Source organism: Galleria mellonella, unplaced genomic scaffold, assembly GCF_026898425.1.
Source record: "Galleria mellonella isolate WM207_F2 unplaced genomic scaffold, CSIRO_AGI_GalMel_v1 utg63, whole genome shotgun sequence".
NCBI classification, from domain to species: domain Eukaryota; kingdom Metazoa; phylum Arthropoda; class Insecta; order Lepidoptera; family Pyralidae; genus Galleria; species Galleria mellonella.
Window position 1 is genome coordinate 3446819 of NW_026442130.1, and position 19356 is coordinate 3466174.

A 19356-nucleotide genomic window follows, 5' to 3' on the forward strand; every position below is an offset into this window, starting at 1 on the left:
ATATATCTTGCGACGTCCAGTTTTGCGGTCATCTGGAGGAGAAGGCTAAGATAGCTTCCAAAAAGTTAGGAGTACTCAATAGGGTGAGACGATATTTCATGCCAGAACACCGCCTGAAATTATATAAAGCCCAAGTCAGGCCGCATATGGAATACTGTTCTCACCTGTGGGCAGGAGCGCCACAGTACCAACTCCTTCCGTTAGACCGCATTCAAAGTCGGGCGGCTCGAATTATCGATAGTCAACGCCTTACTGTCCGACTCGACCCACTGAAACTGCGCAGAGATGTTGCATCTCTGTGCATCTTCTACCGAATTTATCATGGGGAGTGTTCTGAGGAATTGTTCGGATTGATACCTGCTGCTGATTTTCACCACCGTACAACCCGCCACAAACTAAAGTTTCATCCCAATCATCTGGACGAGTGGCGGTCTTCCACCGTGCGTTTTTCAAGGCACTTTCTTCCACGCACAACCATTCTTTGGAATCAACTTCCAGCAGCAGTATTTCCGAACCGATACGACAACATAACCTTCAAGAAAAGAGTATATTCCTTTTTAAAAGGCCGGCAGCACACCTGCAATGCCGCTGGTGTTGTGGGTGATCATGGGCGGCGGTAGTCACTTACCATCAGGTGTGCCGCATGCTCGTTTGCCCCCTGTGTTGTAAAAAAAAAAATACTTTCAGAGTTTCAGAGTTGAGTACTTTCAGAGTACAGGATTTGAAAAGAGTACGGTTTGTGAAAAAAGAGTACAAAACTCAGTAAATGAGTATAGTTGGTCATCTTATAAATAAAAGAAACACTAGGTGTCATGTCGTATAGAGAGGTCAATGATATGGCCTAAAATAGAGCTACAACGATAACAGGAAACTCTTAAATGAAAATAGAGAGTAACATATAAATCTAAAAAAATAAATAAAAGAAAAACTAAATAAATGTCTTATCTACACGCAAATAACTATTGTTATAAATGTTTACCGAAACGAAAATTTAATGAACAAATACGTAACGCCTGTTATGAATGAAGCGTTGCAAATATTTGTCAAACGGAACGTTTACGCGTTTAGAGACGGCAAACAAAGAGACGGAGCACCTGAATTGTTGTTTAGTGGTAAACTTCAGCTACAAAACAATACCCATGAATTATATCCCATAATTATGACCACGAGCATCTTTGTTGTTCTTCGATTCGACTTCAATAACAGCTATATCAACATTCTTATTATTTTAATAACATTTCATACTATCACCAACTTTTGCCTGCGACTTAAAATGCGTGGTAATAAGTTTATTTGAATTTCACTGTTACATATTTTTTGGCCTGGCATAGAAATTAGGGTAACTTGTGTTTTGTAAGCCGGTTCCTTCCAACATACAAGAACTATAGTACTATGTATTTGTATGAGGGTAAGGTGAAAAATTCTCGACCTGACACAGAAATGGCTTTCTAATCAGCAAAAATTTAAATTTATTAATAGTTTAGTTTATAATCGAAATAACTGGTTTTGTCACAATTGAAGCGGTTTTTTTAAGGACACAAGCTTTATTTATTCTTAAATATTTCATATTTTACAATTTAATTATACATATGTAATATAGATATGAACTTAATCTTGCTGGTTACTCATTAAATGTTTGAGTCGTAGATCGTTTAATTTGCTCTTCTAATACAGTTAATTGTTTGTAATAGTATAATTTATGTATTTATTTATGTATGTATCATCATATCAGTCTATAATTGTCCACTGCTGAACAAAAGCCTCCTCCCTGGGGGTTTTGCCAGTAGTTGTCACGCTTGGCAGGCGGATTGGCAACCGTAATTAGGCTTTAGAGATGTTTTAAAAGAGACGCTGCTGCCCATCCCTCGACCTCCTATAATCGCCTCTTACACACCCACGGGTAAAGAAGCGGTGGCCTATTCTTTGCCGGGACTAACACGTCCATTTATGTATGTATTTATTTATTTATTTAATATATTATGTGTATGTTTATATTAGTCTAATAATATGTTTATGTTATATGAATATATTAAGTATTACTTTTTATATTTTCTCAATTTATAATGCGCCTACTTATTTCTCGGTTTGTCCAATGGTTAACTTAATACCGTTCGGTGTTAAGAACGCCATATTTACATAGTTTTCTGCGCATTAAAGTTTAAATAAATAAATATGTAAAGCAACGTATGAACGTTTTATTTTTTGTATAATATATGTATTTGTAAAAGTTAAAATTAATACTGATTTATGTAAAATAGAAGTAACCTTCCCATTGTCTGTAAATACGTCTGCAAAGTTTACACTTTGCTCTACTGCTATACTTGTTAAAATAATAATTGGATTGTATATATTGAACAAATTATCACTTCACTATGTTAGGCTTATTTAAACTGTACTAAGTTTCAAAATGTTATAACAATCACGACAAAATTTAAATTGTATAATGTAATAAATTCTAGAATTTAAGGAATTCAAATATAACAAAAATTGGAAATAGAATCTAAAATTGATTTAAAATTATCGAAAACCTTTTTCTTGAATTATTTGTCTTAACACACACATAATTTAAGAAAAAAAAACATCTATTTCAATCATGCGAAAATAAATTACTTTAATTTAAAAAATCCAGTTAATTATATTTAAAAATTAAACTACTTAACTGATTTTGTTAAAATTTCTATAAAATCAATTTAAAATTATATCCTTTTTATATGTAAAAGAATTTTCCTAAACGGTTTATAACTGAGTTATAAGGTAATTAATTTAAAAAAAATATCATTGAAATAAAAATCTCACCTCTTTTAAAGTTGGTTAAAAATACAATCGAAATGATTAATCAAAATGGAGTGTTCCATTTTGAAACCGACCGAATGAAAATTCTTACTTATAGTGTAAACCTACAAGTCTGTTTGTTTGTTTGTTAACTTAAACTAAACTAAAGGCTAAACGACTTAACCGATCACTATAAAATTTACATATACACATGTACTATCAAAAATCATAGGTCACTTTTTATCCTGGTCAGTTAATAAATCCCGCTCACACGAAGTTGCGGTTAAAGATCCAAAAGAAAAAAATAAATACCTGAATAAGGTGCAGCATTCAAAAATCCTTTCTGCAGCAGGCTCATATTGAGATCACATTCGGCACTTGGTAACAGATACGATGTGGTGTTACTGACAGCAACTCCAGCTATGAAACCTGTTAGAGTCGTCAATAACAATTGAATGTTGAACCGACCAAATTCACAAGCTCTGAGGGCGTCGTTTATCTGTTTTATTGGAGTTTCTTCTTTCGCGTCTACATAGTCTCGATCTGTGAAATAAATAATAAATAGATAGATACTCTTTATTGTTTCCTTCATAAGATTACAATAGTAAAGTTATTATAAATACAAACAATTACGAGAAAATATTACACTAAGAAAACAATAGGTGACTTTATCGCTAAGAGCGATCTCTTTCAGGCAACCTTTGAATGGAGAATAGTAATTATAAATAGTTTGACAGAGTTTCGTGCCTCCAAACTCTGTTTATTTTTAAAATTAATATAAAATAGATGTATTATATAATACATATAAAATAGATATATTATATAAATATATAAAATAACAAACGCTAAGACCGCTCTTTGTTACCTCTTTATCTTGCTGTGATATAATTAAGTGTATATAATTAATTATTAATTTTGTTTGTGTACATATTGTTAATCTTTATAATCTGTATTTTTCTCTAAAGGAAACAGTTTTCATTAATTCGAACAGCACGCTGGTTGCACGGTGGTGTTCGTGACACAGCCGTGAACCGCGCTCATAAATAAGGGCTCCTATTGATTTCAAAACTAGTTAGACATTCCCTAATTTATGACATAAGTAAAGCTTACACAAATAAATAGAATACAATATAAAACATGATAGTTATTGGTCAACAATAAAATAAATAAATCTCTTATTTCTTGTATAAATACGAGCACACTTTCTAGTTTAAATATTTTGCATTCAATTTATACACGTCTGAAATCTCATTTCAAAATTCAATATGTTCATTATTTTATTAATATGCTATGTTATTATTTATGTATTTTTGTTTATAATGATAAATATTTACAACTTAATGCATATGGTAGTAAAATTTTTCATTAAAAATTTTACTTACAAAAAATTTGCTCCAAACTCCTCGATCGATGTATCAAGGCGATGACAACAGAATGGAAACCCCACCCACGCTTATATATTTATATCAATTTAATGAAAGATGATAGGAAAACATAAAGTCAGGCCAATAACCCCATAATGAGAAATAATCAGAAATTAATATAATAAAATAAAAATAGTGTTTATTCAAATAGCCTTTTTTACAAGCTCTATTAAATCTTCATTATTTAAGATTCTATTGCTGGGTTCGGAATGTTGTTATCTGTTTAGTAGGACCCACAAGAAACTCAAGTTACTGTTTCCAATTATTTTCATTTTTATACAAATTAATTTTACATTTATGTGTATAATTATGATAGTTTCCAAAAAGAACCACAAGGAGATAGAATAGATAAAATAAATGGCTGGTAATAAGTCTGTTAATCCTTTTTACTGGCAATTCCTACCTTTCAGACCCCAATCACTATTGTAGTGAAAGGAAAACTCGACAATATAACATGCACATATTTCGTAGGATATATTTTAATTTAACGCAACAAGACGTAGACTGTATCTTTTATTGTACAAAGTTTTTAATATCAGCAATTCCTCCAAATTATGACCTTTGAAGTTTATAAGTTATTATAGTACACCATTAGGTCATAATATTCATTACTTAGTGAGCAATAAATCAACTGAATGTAAATGTACAGACATAATTAAAGTAGTTCTTGAAATACTTTGACCTTTCTTTGCTATTATTAATTTGTAGAAAAATGACTTAATATTCTCTCTGACAGACAATGTCTTCCAACGTTAAAACAAAAATATCAACGTTAAAGATACTATATTAGAATTGTCATCGTCATCATTATTTCCATAAGCCATAAGACATAAGTCTTCCCCAGACTGCCATAAGGAACGGCCTTGAGCCACCTGTATCCACTGACTCCCTGCAATATATTTGAAGTCATCACTCCATCTAGTGTCGTCCTACACTGCGTTTGGCCATACGGAATTGCCACTCAAGAACCTTTTTTCCCCATCGGTTATCGGTTGTCGTGATCAGCCCATACACACACACACACATATACGCACGTACGCACGCACGCACGCACGCACGCACGCACGCACGCACGCACGCACGCACGCAAGCACGCACACACACACACACACACACACACACACACACACACACACACACACACACACACACACAAAATTAATAAATAAGAGATCCCTTTATGGGATAAGTCCGCCATTGTATATTAAATCATTTATCAGTATTCAATGTGAATTATGTACTATAAAGATTTTGCAATACAATACAAAAATATATAAATTCTAATAGATAATTAAAAATTACATCAATATCCAAAACTCGTCCAAATATATCTACAAACGCTAAAATAAACATATCTTTTTTTTCTGAGTCTTTTTTAAATACTTTTGCATAATTATATTTTGCGTAATAACATATTCTTTCATCACACTTGTATTTTTACCGCCAAGTAATTGTACTTTTATGACCGTTTTGGTTTGAAGGGTAGTCGTAAAATACAGTACATGGAAGCATACATAAAAATTATTTATTTGTTTTGATTCTAATAATTATATATTAGATTGATGGATAAACCATCAACATTGTGAAATAAAGCCAGCATAAAAATAAAGTACCGCATTTGTGATTCATTTTCCATCCCAAAGATTGACTTAAAGCAACTAGCTTAATGCTATTAATCCCAAAGGTTAACTTAACACAACTAGCATTAAGCCCGCCTTTTTGTACCATATTTTCTTTTAATCAATTATTATTTCAACCGTTAACTGTCCACTGCTAGACATAAGTCATCCCCATAAGGGAAGTTCTGCCAGTAGTAGCCACGCTTGGCAGGCAGGTTGGCAACTGCAGTTAGGCTTTTAGAGATGTTTTAAAAGGGACGCTGCTGCCCATCCCTCGGCCTCCCTTAGTCGCCTCTTACGACACCCACGGTAGAGGAAGAGGTGACCCATTCTACGCCAAGGCACACACAACAAATTTTGGTTAATAAAGCTATTTAAATAACATCATATAAAGCAGGGAGAACAAAAACTGTAAATAAATTTTAATCCAAATTAAATACACTAATGCCACATAGAACCTCCACGTGGTTTCCCCTGGAAACCATCGTGAACAATTCTTATTGAATTCGTCACGACGGGCTAACTGAGCTGCTTTCATCATCACCTGTCATCCTTCACTGGTGCCTCGCCGATGTATACCGATAGCGCGGGTGGGATAACTATGCCATTATCACCCATTAAAAAAAATGCCACATAGATAGTAAGATACGACTCAAGTGTCTTTATTTGAAAACTAATCCTAGCTACTGCATTGAAAGTAGTACACGGTAAGCCATTAACGAGAAACCGTTTTATTGATATCAAGTCCCAGATGCGGTTATTTTAAATATCTTTACTCAATCTATCTTTGTTATAAATTACTTTATCGCTCTTTTGTACTTTAGTCCAAAATTTGAGACGCAAATACGCCCTTTTTAATAACTATATGATTCCATTTCTGCGCATATATATGTATTAGTTAATAATTCATTGCATGCTGATTCCCTACAGCTATTTACTACATGTTTTTTTTTTTTACAACAATGTTCTAAAATATTGTTGCCTCTTTTCTTCATATCAAGTAAATATGTAACCTCATCTTTCTCGTCATTATTATAAAAGGCCCTCTTAACATTTAACCTAATTATTAAACTGGTTTATTTTATTTTATTTTATTTTTTTATACAACTTAGAATGGCAAACAAGCTGACGGCCCACCTGATGAAAAGTGTTAACCGTCGCATATAGACATGAGCAGTACCATGGACATAACAGAGTGTACTGTTTCGCCCATGATACCCCCCATGCGTTGCCATTCCCGAGGACTCTGATGTTATTCCTCTGTACCCAGTAAATTCACGCCATATCCCACCCTTCAAATCGAAATACAGCCATGCAAACACAACTGCTTCACGGTTGAAACATGAATGGGACAGAGGTACCCAAGCAATCGATATTTGTACAAAGTCTCCCTCTGGTAAATAGTATTAATGAAAAGAGAATATGTTAAACTGATTAAATTTCTCAAGTTTCGTTAGTTTTGCCAAAAACATCACATTACTACAACATAAATTGGATTATTATGATCAAATTTTCTGAGACATTAATCTTCTAGGGACATTAATCAACTCGGTCTCGACTGTTGACTTAGAATAGACATTAGTTTTATGAATTCATCATTGCCGTCCGGAGGTATACACAATTCCTCGGACATTCACTTATGATTTATCATTTGGATAATAGTTTGAGTTCCACTTTTCGTCTTGGGTTCACAGTGTGAATAATACTTTTCTTAGACTATTTATTCAACAACAAAAATCTAATTTTGGCGTTTTCTGCATTCCATGGAAAACTATTATCTAAAAACCACAGCGGGTTATGTGTAGTTTATGATTCAATGTTTTTTATTTAATACCAGGAAAGATACAGAGATATAGTATGCATCTAAATTATATATATTTATGTATTTTATTGCACCATTTATAGAATAGTAATAGCGTTTAACAGTAATGAGAAATGATACAAAAGGTGGCCTTATCGCTAAGCAACCTCTTCCAGACAACCTTTGGGTAGAGGACATTGAGAAAGGTGGCGCACTATTATATACGTATAAACAAACATATACAAAGATATATAGATATACATGTGTATATGTGTGTGTATTCGTAAAATAACGACTTCAACTGTGACAAACCTTTTAATTTTTTAATAAGATTTAAAAACTAAACAACGGAACCGAATTTACTAAAATTTCTTTGGGAATTTCATTTTCAGATAAAAAAGAATTTTCGAAATCAGTTTGTACCTGTGGTAATAAATATAAAAAATACAGCCAAATTCAGAACCTTCTCCTTTTTTGAACTTGGTTGAAAACTATTCTATATATATATAAAGTATCCAGCTTGTGGCTCCAACAACTTCTATGCTTTGATCACTAACTTTCTCTTTTCATATATTTAGATTAACATTTAATATGACTTATAAATATTCCAAATTAATTTGTAAAAAGTAATCTTTTTTTTAAAATAATATCCATAAGTTATATTGTCACACAAAATCTTTAATAATGTCTACCTAATAGCATTTTTTTAACGATTAAGTTTTTATGTTAGTATATATTCATAGTGAAACTGTATGCTTCTTTTTTGCAATAAATATGATAACTCGTTTAATTAGTTTGAAAAGAAACAGATGTCAAGTTGACATTATATATTAATAATGTAATTTATCATTTAGCATATAGCACATAATTTATGCATGAATATACGAGAAGCATTACAATAGAGAACGATGGAAAAAATAAACACAAGTTGGAATATACACGAACAGTATTGTCAAACAATAAAGAAAATTATGGAAACGTTAATAAAACCGAACAATTTGAAACAAGACATGTTATTCGCATTATTACTTGTTATAATGAAAGAAAATGATTTTATACAATTAGAAGCAATTGGAAAGAAAGTTATTAGCATAGAAGACTATTTATTGTGCATGAGACAAAAAGACATCGGTTTGTATGAATCTGTATTCGTATTAAATGGATTCAATGATACTCCATTGAAGATAATTGCGTGTCCATTGAACGATGCCATTTTAATCAACGCAACTATCCCCCAGTTGTACAAAGAAACTTATTCTATCTGTTTGAAACTTAGCAGTTACGTAATTAGTTCTGATTTGGGGATTCCAGCCAGCTTTTACAACTTGGACGAATTGGTTCTTACGTTTAAAGATAAAATATTGAATCCAATCAAAAGTGGTATACTCAACTACCACAACTATCCAAGTACAAATCTATCGGGTCTGCCTGAAGATGTTTTGAATCAGATAATTATGAAACTGCCAATAAAAGATGTGATTGCACTTTCTAAATCTTGTAAAAGGATCCATGTAGTCATCGATAATGAACGATTATGGTCTGATCTATTTAAGAGGGATTTTAAAGATAAATACCAATTTGGAAGCAATGATTGGTTTAATAAATATAAAGAGGAATACATTTCAAAAAAAGACTCTAAATTCCAGCTCTTGAGCAGTATCGGATCGGAGAGTTTTCGACAATTTGCAGAATTGCCAAATTATATGATACGTGCTACAGATTCAAGATGGGAAGTTATATTGTAAAGAAATTTGATTTTTGTTACTAATTCGAATAACTTTTAAATTTTTTACAATAATTTAATTTGTCCCGGATCATATGCATAACGTATTAAATTTTACTTTATCCTTTCATCTAATTAACATTGTAATGTATAAAACACAGCACTGTAGTTAGTTTTAAATTTTTTCATTAAATATATTGTTAACATGATATGGCAAGTAAAGTATTTATTTCACTCGACGTTTCAACTAGAAGAGGAGACTACAGCGTTTTTGTTATCATTTAACGCAGCATACCGAAAATGAAACCTAGATATGACGCTAATTAACACTATTATGACATACTATACTTTCCGTAAATAACACTAGTTATTTATTGCCGTGTGTCCCGGCATAGAATAGGCCAACCTTTCCTTTCCCATGGGTGTCGTAAAAGCCGACAAAGGGAGGGCGAGGGATGGGCAGCAGTAGCCCTCATAAAACATCTCTAAAACCTGACTGCGGTTGCCAATCCGCCTGTCAAGCAACTACTGGCTAAACCCCCCAAAACCCGGTTTATGTTCAACAGTGGACAGTTAAAGGTTGTTATTTATTCTTAATGTTTTAATCTTAATGTCTTAATTATACTCAGTCATATGATGAAATCACAATACACATTATCGTTGTATTCGACACATTTATTTTCATTAGTTTCTGAGATGTCAAAAAATCATCGTTTGTCAATAGATTCTCGAAATTACAAAATTTTTCAAACCAAGTTCACAACACTTAATTCGTATTATTACCAAGTTATTACATTTTAAAATTTTATTAATTAAATTTGAGAATGAAAACAATAGTTACCTTCAATGTTCATATTTACAATTTACACCAATAACTGCAGTATATTTAATTTAAAAATTATAATTATAACAATATTTTTTTTCAATTGATTAAATATCAAATTGTCAATTAGAGACACTACCACATTTATATTGTATTTGCTATAAACTGCGCTTAACGATTTTATAATAGGAATTTAATTACAATCGATTGTTCCACAAAGCATATAAAAAATCAATTTATTAATAAATCGTAGGTGACCTAAAATTAAAACTTAATACGCTAACATTAACATTCTATCATTACGTAGCTGCAGCCTCAAATTTTGTATACATTTTAAATTTCCGTCTTTGATAATGTTTTATCTATCTTTATCGATATAGTAGTAATTGTTTATCTAACAAATATTAAAAGCTGATAAATATAGACCTTTTTTTATGATGGTATGACGCAAAATGATGCATATCATCCATCTGATAAGAGAGCAATAAACCTTATTTGAGAGTGAAAACACATGAGAGCTGTATTAACTTTAGACGACGTAGTAAAACGATTCTGAAATGTCATGCTTAAAGCATGTTTTTTTTTACGTAATCTAATTGCGATCAAATTGAAGTTACATTAACTACACGTGCAATATAAGGTTTCTCTTTTTGACAATTCTTTTCATATTTATATATTTATTTTAAACACTTCTAATACTAATAATTTGTTACGGTTTTATGATATTATACGTTTTTTAGAGTATTCCTCAATTTACAGGAAATCGCAACAAATAATGTATTGCAGAATAAGAACTAACAGCATTATAATGTTTTTATGATAATTATACTTAATTAATAATTAATTTTAACAAAAAGTAATAAGTTTTTTGTTTTATTTTTTAATTACACAATGAGTCAGACATTGTAATAAAATTCAAGTTTTTGTTTAGAATTATTTTGTTTAATTCCGCTACTATTATTATATGTGTAACTGCCAACACTCGAAGATTGATCGCCACTATTACTATTTTAAATTCCACAACCTTTCATATTAGCCATCAATTTCCGAGTGGCATTTTTTTCACGCACGTTTTTCGACACGTATTTCACCTCTAAACTAGGTATCTTTAGATAAATTATTAGATCCCTGCTCGGAGTCTTGTGTTAACCATTAGATACTAAACTGCGAGTAATAAAACACTGTGAAATACGTATCACAACACGTGCGTGAGTAAAATGGCAGTTGAAGATTAATACTTAATGTAGAATGTTGTGGAACTTCTGGTAATAATAGTAGTGGTCAATCGTCGAGTGTTGGCAGTCACACACATACGAATGGTAGCGGAATTAAACAAAATAATTGTAATCAAATAACAGTAATATGGACTTCCACAATATAAGACCTATGTAGTTCACAAAAATATGTAATTCAAGCTCACGGTAAAACATACTTGCACATAGATATAGGTAGACTAATTTAACAGGTATAGTTATTTACGCCCTATTATGTCTTACAAGAATGTTTTGTGTCATGACAATTTTAAAACTCAATCTCGAAATCACACTACGAGAGTAGCGTGATTCTCGTGAGATTGAGTTTATTTGTTTACCAAAATCCTCTTAACATAAGGAAATGCATGATGGAGACCCACTCATTGCGGTGATACGAATGGATACTAGCAGATTTCTAACGACTAAAACCCCAAGGTCCATCTCTTTGTCTTAGTACAGGGACCATGGGTTCTCTATTGCATTTCATCACAACTCCAGTAGCAGTGGCCGATTTATACCGTCAACAAAACCATGTCCATAGTGGTACTGCGATATTAGATATATTTTGGATTTGGTCTCAATTAATTTGAACCAGTAAGCTAACTGCTCACAATTTAACTCAAGAACTATATTTCCTTGCGGCAGTTAATATATTTATTATATTATGAAATATGTATCTTTTTATTTAACTTAATAAATAAACAGAAATTGTAAAACAACAGATGAAAACCGTTTACCATCGCCTATAGATATGAATAGCGCCATAGATATCATGTGTTGTTAAACCAATGCACCGCCATTTACTCTCTATGTTTAGCGTAACAGTTGACTGGTAGAGAACGCCATCAGGCATTAAGTCCGCCCTGTAGACATATTTTAATGCAAAAGTATAAATAAATAAATAAATATCACAAAACACTCTGAGCTGCTCATGACACACCACAAGCATTCCTGAGGACTCATCACAGCTGTGCACAGCCGCTTGATGACAAAAACGCAAGTGGAACTGAAGTGCATGTTCAGACGACTATTATGCAAACAATTTAGTATAATGCACATGTAGATATATGTACATATCTGTACATATATACCTATGTATGTATATGTTAAATATTCATCAGTAATTTAAAATGTACATTAATATATTCATATTAGTACAATAGTACCTCGACATACGAGTTTAATTCTTTCCATAACCTTGCTCGTATGTCAAATTGCTCGATTCTCAAAGCAATTTTCTCCATTAAAATTAATTGAAATGCCATTAATTTGTACTCCCAAAAACCACCTTAGTTGTTGTTAGTCTGAGATGGGAGAAACTGTTAGATACCAACATCTACCCGCATGATGGGGTCGTGTGAAACAGTGTAGTGTGCGATTCTTCGTATCTCAAATCTTGTTCTCATCTCAAAGCAAAATATTTGTCGCTCGATGGCTTGTATCTCAAAATAATCGTATATTAGGGCACTCGTGTATCGAGGTACCACTGTATATTAATTGTATTTCTGTATTTATCTAAAAATCAAAAGAATTTCATCCGTCCGATCGAGATGTTTAAAATTACTCCTCAATATAATAAAATTACCTGGAAGAGATATTTTTAGAAGCTCCTATTATTTTTTCAGTATAATCTTGTAATTATTTGAATGAATGAATGAGTATACTTTATTTGCATTATACAATATAGGAAATAAGCAAGGCAATTTAGAAACACAACGATACAATTGTATAAGTACAGTAAGGCGGTCTTATTGCTGAGAGCAATCTTTTCAAGACAACCGTAATTTCTATTTATAATACATTTATAACCGTAATCTTTTGGAGGAATCAATAAAGAGTGTCTATCTATCTACTAGCTATACAGGTGCTTCCCTCAGGTAAGCCTAACGGAATGAGTTGACTATTCTACCATCAAGTGAAATAAAAAAAAATATTATATTGTAGTGAAACGACTGTTTTTGTTTGCGAGGAGTTCAGTCATAAATGTTTGAGTGCGTAAATTATGGTAGTGCTAAAATCCAAATGATCAGCTTTATGTACCTCCATTAAGAAGTTAACCTTCGCTGTATTTACGGTTTGGGCATAAATAACTAAGGGATTTCTATGACTTTTGTTGTCAAATATATATCTTATGTTATATACTATCTGAGACTCTTTTTTTATGATACATAGAATGGCAAATAAGCTGACGGCCTACATCACAGAAAGTGATGATCACCGGTTAGAGATATGTACAGCTTCGTAGATATTTCATAATAGATATTTTACAAACTAGCTGTATAACTCATGGCTTCAACCGCGTATATTTTAATATATAAAATGTCCTATGTGCTAAGTTCGCCATGGAGGTCCCGGCATAGAATAGGCCACCCCATCCTTTCCCGTAAGTGTCGTGGAGGCGACTAAGGGAACTTAATGGTAGAGGGATGTACAGCAGCATCTCTCTTAAAACATCACTAAAAGCCTAACTGCGGTTGTCAACCTGCCTGCCAAGCGTGGTAACTACTGACAAAACTCCCCTTCTGGGGTAGGTTTATGTTCAGCAGTGGACAGTTAACAGCTGATAACATGATGATGATGATGATGTGTTCCAAATTCCACTCATTAACTTGCATTTTTGTTGACTCCTACCAAAAACCCTTCCACGTAAGCCTAGTTCTTACCGGATTGAAATGGAACGTACCTATATATAATGATGACAGTATAAAAATAAGAAATTTCGAAGAGTTTTTATCAAGATTTATATACTATAATAAGGATTTACAGCAAATAATGATACAAAGGACGGTTGACAGAGATTTATCGAGGAAGAAGATATACTATGCCAACCCCAAATGAACGGGAAAAGGCAAAAGCAATAATGAATAGATCCAAAAAACATGGCACAAGCAGCTGTAGGCAACCCCCTTTATTTTTCTTGATAACACCACACCGCTCGCTATCGGAAGAAAATTCATGCTTGCACCCTAGAACTGAAATAGTCATGCATAATGCAGTTTTAGAGGAACTTACTCTTGCGAACGCTCAAATTGTAGAATGATCTTCCTGGCTAGGTAGGTATATGTGCTACTATGATGGCAAATATGATTTAAATACCCCTTATATATATATATATATATATATATATATATATATATATATATATATATATATATATATATATATATATATATATATGCTCATTGGTCGTGTAATCACGGCATAGAATAGGCCATTCCTTTCGTAGGTGTCGTAAGAGAACTAAGGAAGGGCGTGAGATGGGCAGCAGCGTCCCTCTTAAAACATTTACCAGAGGGAGACTTTGTATAAAAATCTCTTTGTAAAAAAGTGGTAAAACCCCGAAGCCTGACTGCGGTGGCCAATCCGCCTGCCAAACAACTACTGGCTAAACCCCCAAGGGATGGCTTATGTTCAACAATGGACAGTTTAAGGCTGATATGCCGATGATGATATATAAACATCGAATTTAACTGCAACAATGTTCATATCGACAAGTAAACTTAGTAATCTTGCCTTAAAATGAAATTAAACCTACCACGCATCGACGTAACGAGATGTTACGTAAACATTATAATCTCATAATTTAAAAATATACACGTATTGAGTTTAAAACACGACGCAAAAGCACTAGCTCCGACATGACTCTCTCCGACCTAACTCAAATCTCGCCCGTTTAGAATTTTTTTCAATCAAAATATTTATTTTTAATGGACGATAATGGAATAGTTATCTCGCTTATATGATTTTCATATTTTACAATTACGTCTATAACGACATATAATTTGGAAATTATTTTCAAGAAAGGTTCATTTATTTATTTAGACAACATAAGGCCCAATTTGTTAGTGATACATGTTAATTATATTGATATATAAATAACCTAGATATATAATCAGAGATCATTAATTTAAAAATAAAAAAAAATTACAATAAAAATTTTTTTTTGAGATCACTGCCAGCTGGTAGGGTGCCCAGGATACTTGCTGCATTTAATTATATTTTTTCATTGCATTTAATTTATTATACTTTTGCATATAATTATTAATGAAAGCCTACTATTTAATTACTGTTCAACTCACCATCGTCAGCCAAGGCAGATAAATTTGCTTCACTCATTATTACTAATCACTTGGCACATCGAAATTTCAACATTAATTACTATTTATTATGATCTTGATTTAATGTTAAATTACCTATAATTTTATCTAATTTATGAATTTATTTTACTTTTAATTTATATGTAAAATTAAAAATAAATAGTAAAAAGAAGTTTTAATTTTGCCACCGAATAGAAAGAGATTAAATTTTACCACCAAACTGTCACTACTTTATCATTGTAAATTATTTTCACAACTAAAATATCTTTCTTAAAGTATCCGACATAGTTCGAGCCATAAATTGAATCAACCATATTAATAAGACACCTAGCGATGTTACGAAATTTAATTCGCTCCAAAATAATGGGAGATCACATTAAATTGGCCACAACTGTGTCGACATAAGATAATGTCTATGTCATTATATAAACAGTATAATTTAAATACTGAGCAATGTTTATTTTTACTTATTTTTTAGTATTGTGCAACTGACTATAATGCTATACAGATTTGTAGCAACCCTTAAATTAAAAAAAAGTCCTCAATACAGCGACTACACATGGTATCATTCGAAATTCGAAAATTTTGTCGTCTAATTAATTATCTATTTGACTTACCACAGACTTACTTACCACTGACAGACAAATGAGTAGATAGCACATATAATAACTCTTTTATTTAATAAACATTAAATATAAATTAAATATAAACAGTCAAATTGTGTATAATTACTCTTCTCCATCCAAAGGTTACCTGAAAGAGATCGCTCTTAGCGATAAGATTAATTGTTTGAATTTATAATAAATTTCCTATTGTAATCTTATGGATAAAACAATAAAGAGTATCTATCTATCTATATAATTAGATGCATACATATAAGGAATGCATATGATTATTTGCATGTTTTATTAACATAAGCGTTGAGAGAGCATATATTTTTATTACATACACTTCTTGCACCAAATACCTACTGTCTTTTTCTTTTTTTCTCTGCCCAAAGATTGTTTGGAAGAGATCGCATTAGTGATAAGACCGCCTTTGTGTTCTATAAATGTAACATCGTTTTGTATTATTCTTTAAGTGGTGTAGTAGATTACTAAAAAAAAAACATTTTATTCAAATTCTTGATACGACACGACGAACTTATGAACATTATAATAGAAGGTAAGATAGAAGGAAGAAGGGGAAGAGGGAGACCGAGACATAGTTACATCAGGCAGATCAAGGAAGGAGTTGGTGTCGTGTCGTATCAAGAGGTGAAGAGACTCGCTGAAAATCGTAGTGAGTGGCAAGAGCTCCACCGACAAGAGAGCAGCTCTTAAATGGATAGATAGATAGATAGATATTCAAATTCATAGGTAGAAGGTTAATTAATAGGTGATCCAACATATCAGCCTTTAACTGTCCACTGCTGAGCATAAGCCTTTCCTTTGGAAGGTTTTGCCAGTACTTGCCACAGTTGGCTAGTGAATTAGCAACCGCAGTTAGGCTTTGGGGATGTTTTAAGAGGGACGCTGCTGCCAATTCCTCGCCCTTCTTAGTGGCCTCTAAGAAGGCACGACACCTCACGACACTTACGAGAAAGAATAGCCTATTCTATAAACTACACAACGATCTATTAATAAATCTATAAATAAACTGATTACTTTTTAGATTCTTTTTCTTTCTTTTTTGCCATTGCAGAGAAGTGAAGAATCCATATTATTAATCAAAAAGCAAAAGGAGTAATATATTTTAGTATTTTGTATTTATTTGATAATAGGACGTGTTTTTATTTAAACACAATTGCGTGTTTTCAATAAACCTATTTTATTATTGACATTTCAATAATTAACACTTAAATTTTATTATAGGAAATTTGAAAATTCAATGGAAAAGCAATTCCAAGAAGTTGCGCTGTGATAAAATCCGTTTTTACCTCGGAATTTACTAATTTCATTTGTTCAAAACACATTTTACAATGGATTGAAATTTTATTATCCCATTTCTTGTGAACTTTTATATTTCCGAACCCGACTGTTTGTTATAAAATCTCGGAAGCTGAAGTAGCCAATATTTGCTGGAAGTTTTGAAGTTACAACTGAGAGTTTTAAGTATTGTGTAACTAGAAATATGTTTGGTAGATTTACATCTACCTCGCTGTAGCTCATTGTACACACGTGGCGAGTTCACGTGTCCATATTTCAAATATAGACACAGAGTGATTTTGTTCGGAAAGTAAGTTTTTAAAGTAGTTGCAGAGTGTTCTGGTGTTCAATGTTACACGTGTGGAGGTGGCGCCCTCTGAGGTCAAGTATTTAGGTCAATTTCGTTTTATGAACATCTTAAAAAATACATACATCAAAAAGGAAAAGAAGGAACTTCTGCTGCCAAACAATATCACCATGATGCCAACTACTGAAGCAATAATTTCAAAGAACCGGAGGTAGTGGGCCCCGGTTTTCTTTATGCAACTTAGAATGGCAAACAAGCTGACGCTCCACCTAATGGAAAGTGGTAACCGTCGCCTATAGACATGAGCAGTATCATGAACATAACAGAGTATACTGTTTCGCCCATGATACCCCTCATACGTTGCCATTCCTGAGGACTCATATGTTGTTCCTCTGTACCCTATAAATTCACTGCTATATCTCATTCTTCAAACCAAAACATAGTAACCCAAACTACTTCACGGTAGAAACACGAATGGGACAGAGATGCCCAAGCAAACGACTTTCTGTAGAAAGTTTCCCTCCAGTGATGTGATAATACTGGGATAAAAGGCATTTTTATTTTTAAAATAGATAATAATAGAATAGTAACCCTATACATTATATATATAGGTATACATTGGCGAGGCACCAGTGAGAAATGATAAGTGAAGATGAAAAAATAGGTCAATTAGCCCATAGTGATGAATTGAGCACGATAGTTTTCAGAGGAAACCGTGAGAAAGTCGACCTGACAGGATATATTGCTAGCAATGTATTTTTTATCTAGTAATTAGTAGGTCGGCTACTAATTATTAGATACAAAAGGATTCGGGAAGACTGAAAAGACTCGTCGTCCTCGATTATAGACTTCTGTGGGTTATCAGACAGCCGTTTTGTATCCTCCATCATATTATGTCCTTCAAAGCAAACATGAATTTGAAAACATGGATGGTTTAAGCTGAGACTCAAATTTGGGATTTCCTGACCTTGATCGATGTCCAAATGCTTCTGTAGACTTGGACATGACTCGACTGTGATCCAGAGGTCATTGACAATTATAAACTTTTTACATCTTAAATTAATTTAATAACGCACTTTGAATTGATCAACTTTACAAACACACCTTCCAACAACGATGAATACCAGTTAATTTAATAGGAATTCTTGGAACTTGAAGAGATTTGCTTTAATATAAGAACCGACACACAAAGTTTAATATTAAGATATTTTGAAGAAATAATAATAATAAATACCACTGGTTAGATTGTACCATACCATATTTTTTTTATACAACTTAGAATGGCAAACAAGCTGACGGCCCACCTGATAGAAAATGGTAACCGTCGCCTATAGACATAAGCAGTACCATGGACATAACAGAGTATGCTGTTTAGCCCATGATACCCTCCATGCATTGCCATTCCTGAGGACTCGGGTGTTATTCTTCTGTACCCTGTAAATTCACGCCATATCCCACCCTTCAAACCGAAACACAGCCATGCAAACACTGCTTTACGGTTGAAACACGAATGAGACAGAGGTACCCAAACAAACGACTTTTGTACAAAGTCTCTCTCCATACCATATAATATCAACCGTTAACTGTCCACTGCTAAAGATAAGCCTTTCCCTTGGAGGATTTTGCCATA

At 32.7% G+C, this 19356-nt stretch overlaps 3 protein-coding genes across 5 annotated transcripts in view; 2 read left to right on the plus strand and 1 right to left on the minus strand.

The window, feature by feature from the left end:
• The window catches only part of LOC113519340 (synaptic vesicle glycoprotein 2B-like), a 35825-nt gene extending 20067 nt beyond the window's left edge, over positions 1-15758 (minus strand). The window contains exons 1-2 of one of the 2 annotated variants that reach the window (XM_052899975.1): positions 15495-15758; positions 3085-3315 (exon numbers count right to left, since the gene is read on the minus strand). In XM_052899975.1, coding sequence (XP_052755935.1) covers positions 3085-3315; positions 15495-15531 — 268 coding nt within the window. In that variant the 5' untranslated portion in view covers positions 15532-15758. Of the gene's footprint in view, positions 1-3084; positions 3316-10180; positions 10276-15494 lie in introns of those variants that run through there. The other variant, XM_052899976.1, reaches the window with a different exon arrangement.
• Positions 1-19356, plus strand: part of LOC113520068 (hemicentin-2-like) — a 358904-nt gene that overhangs the window by 132684 nt on the left and 206864 nt on the right. The gene's annotated exons all lie outside the window — the stretch shown is intronic.
• On the plus strand, positions 8451-9497 carry LOC113512777 (uncharacterized). The gene has a single exon (XM_026896693.3). It carries the CDS (start codon positions 8525-8527, stop codon positions 9359-9361), a length of 837 nt encoding a protein of 278 aa, XP_026752494.1. The 5' UTR covers positions 8451-8524; the 3' UTR covers positions 9362-9497.

Bases quoted from the DNA above. Each gene is read 5' to 3' on its own strand.
- LOC113512777 (XM_026896693.3), top strand. From the start codon at position 8,525: ATGGAAAAAATAAACACAAGTTGGAATATACACGAACAGTATTGTCAA.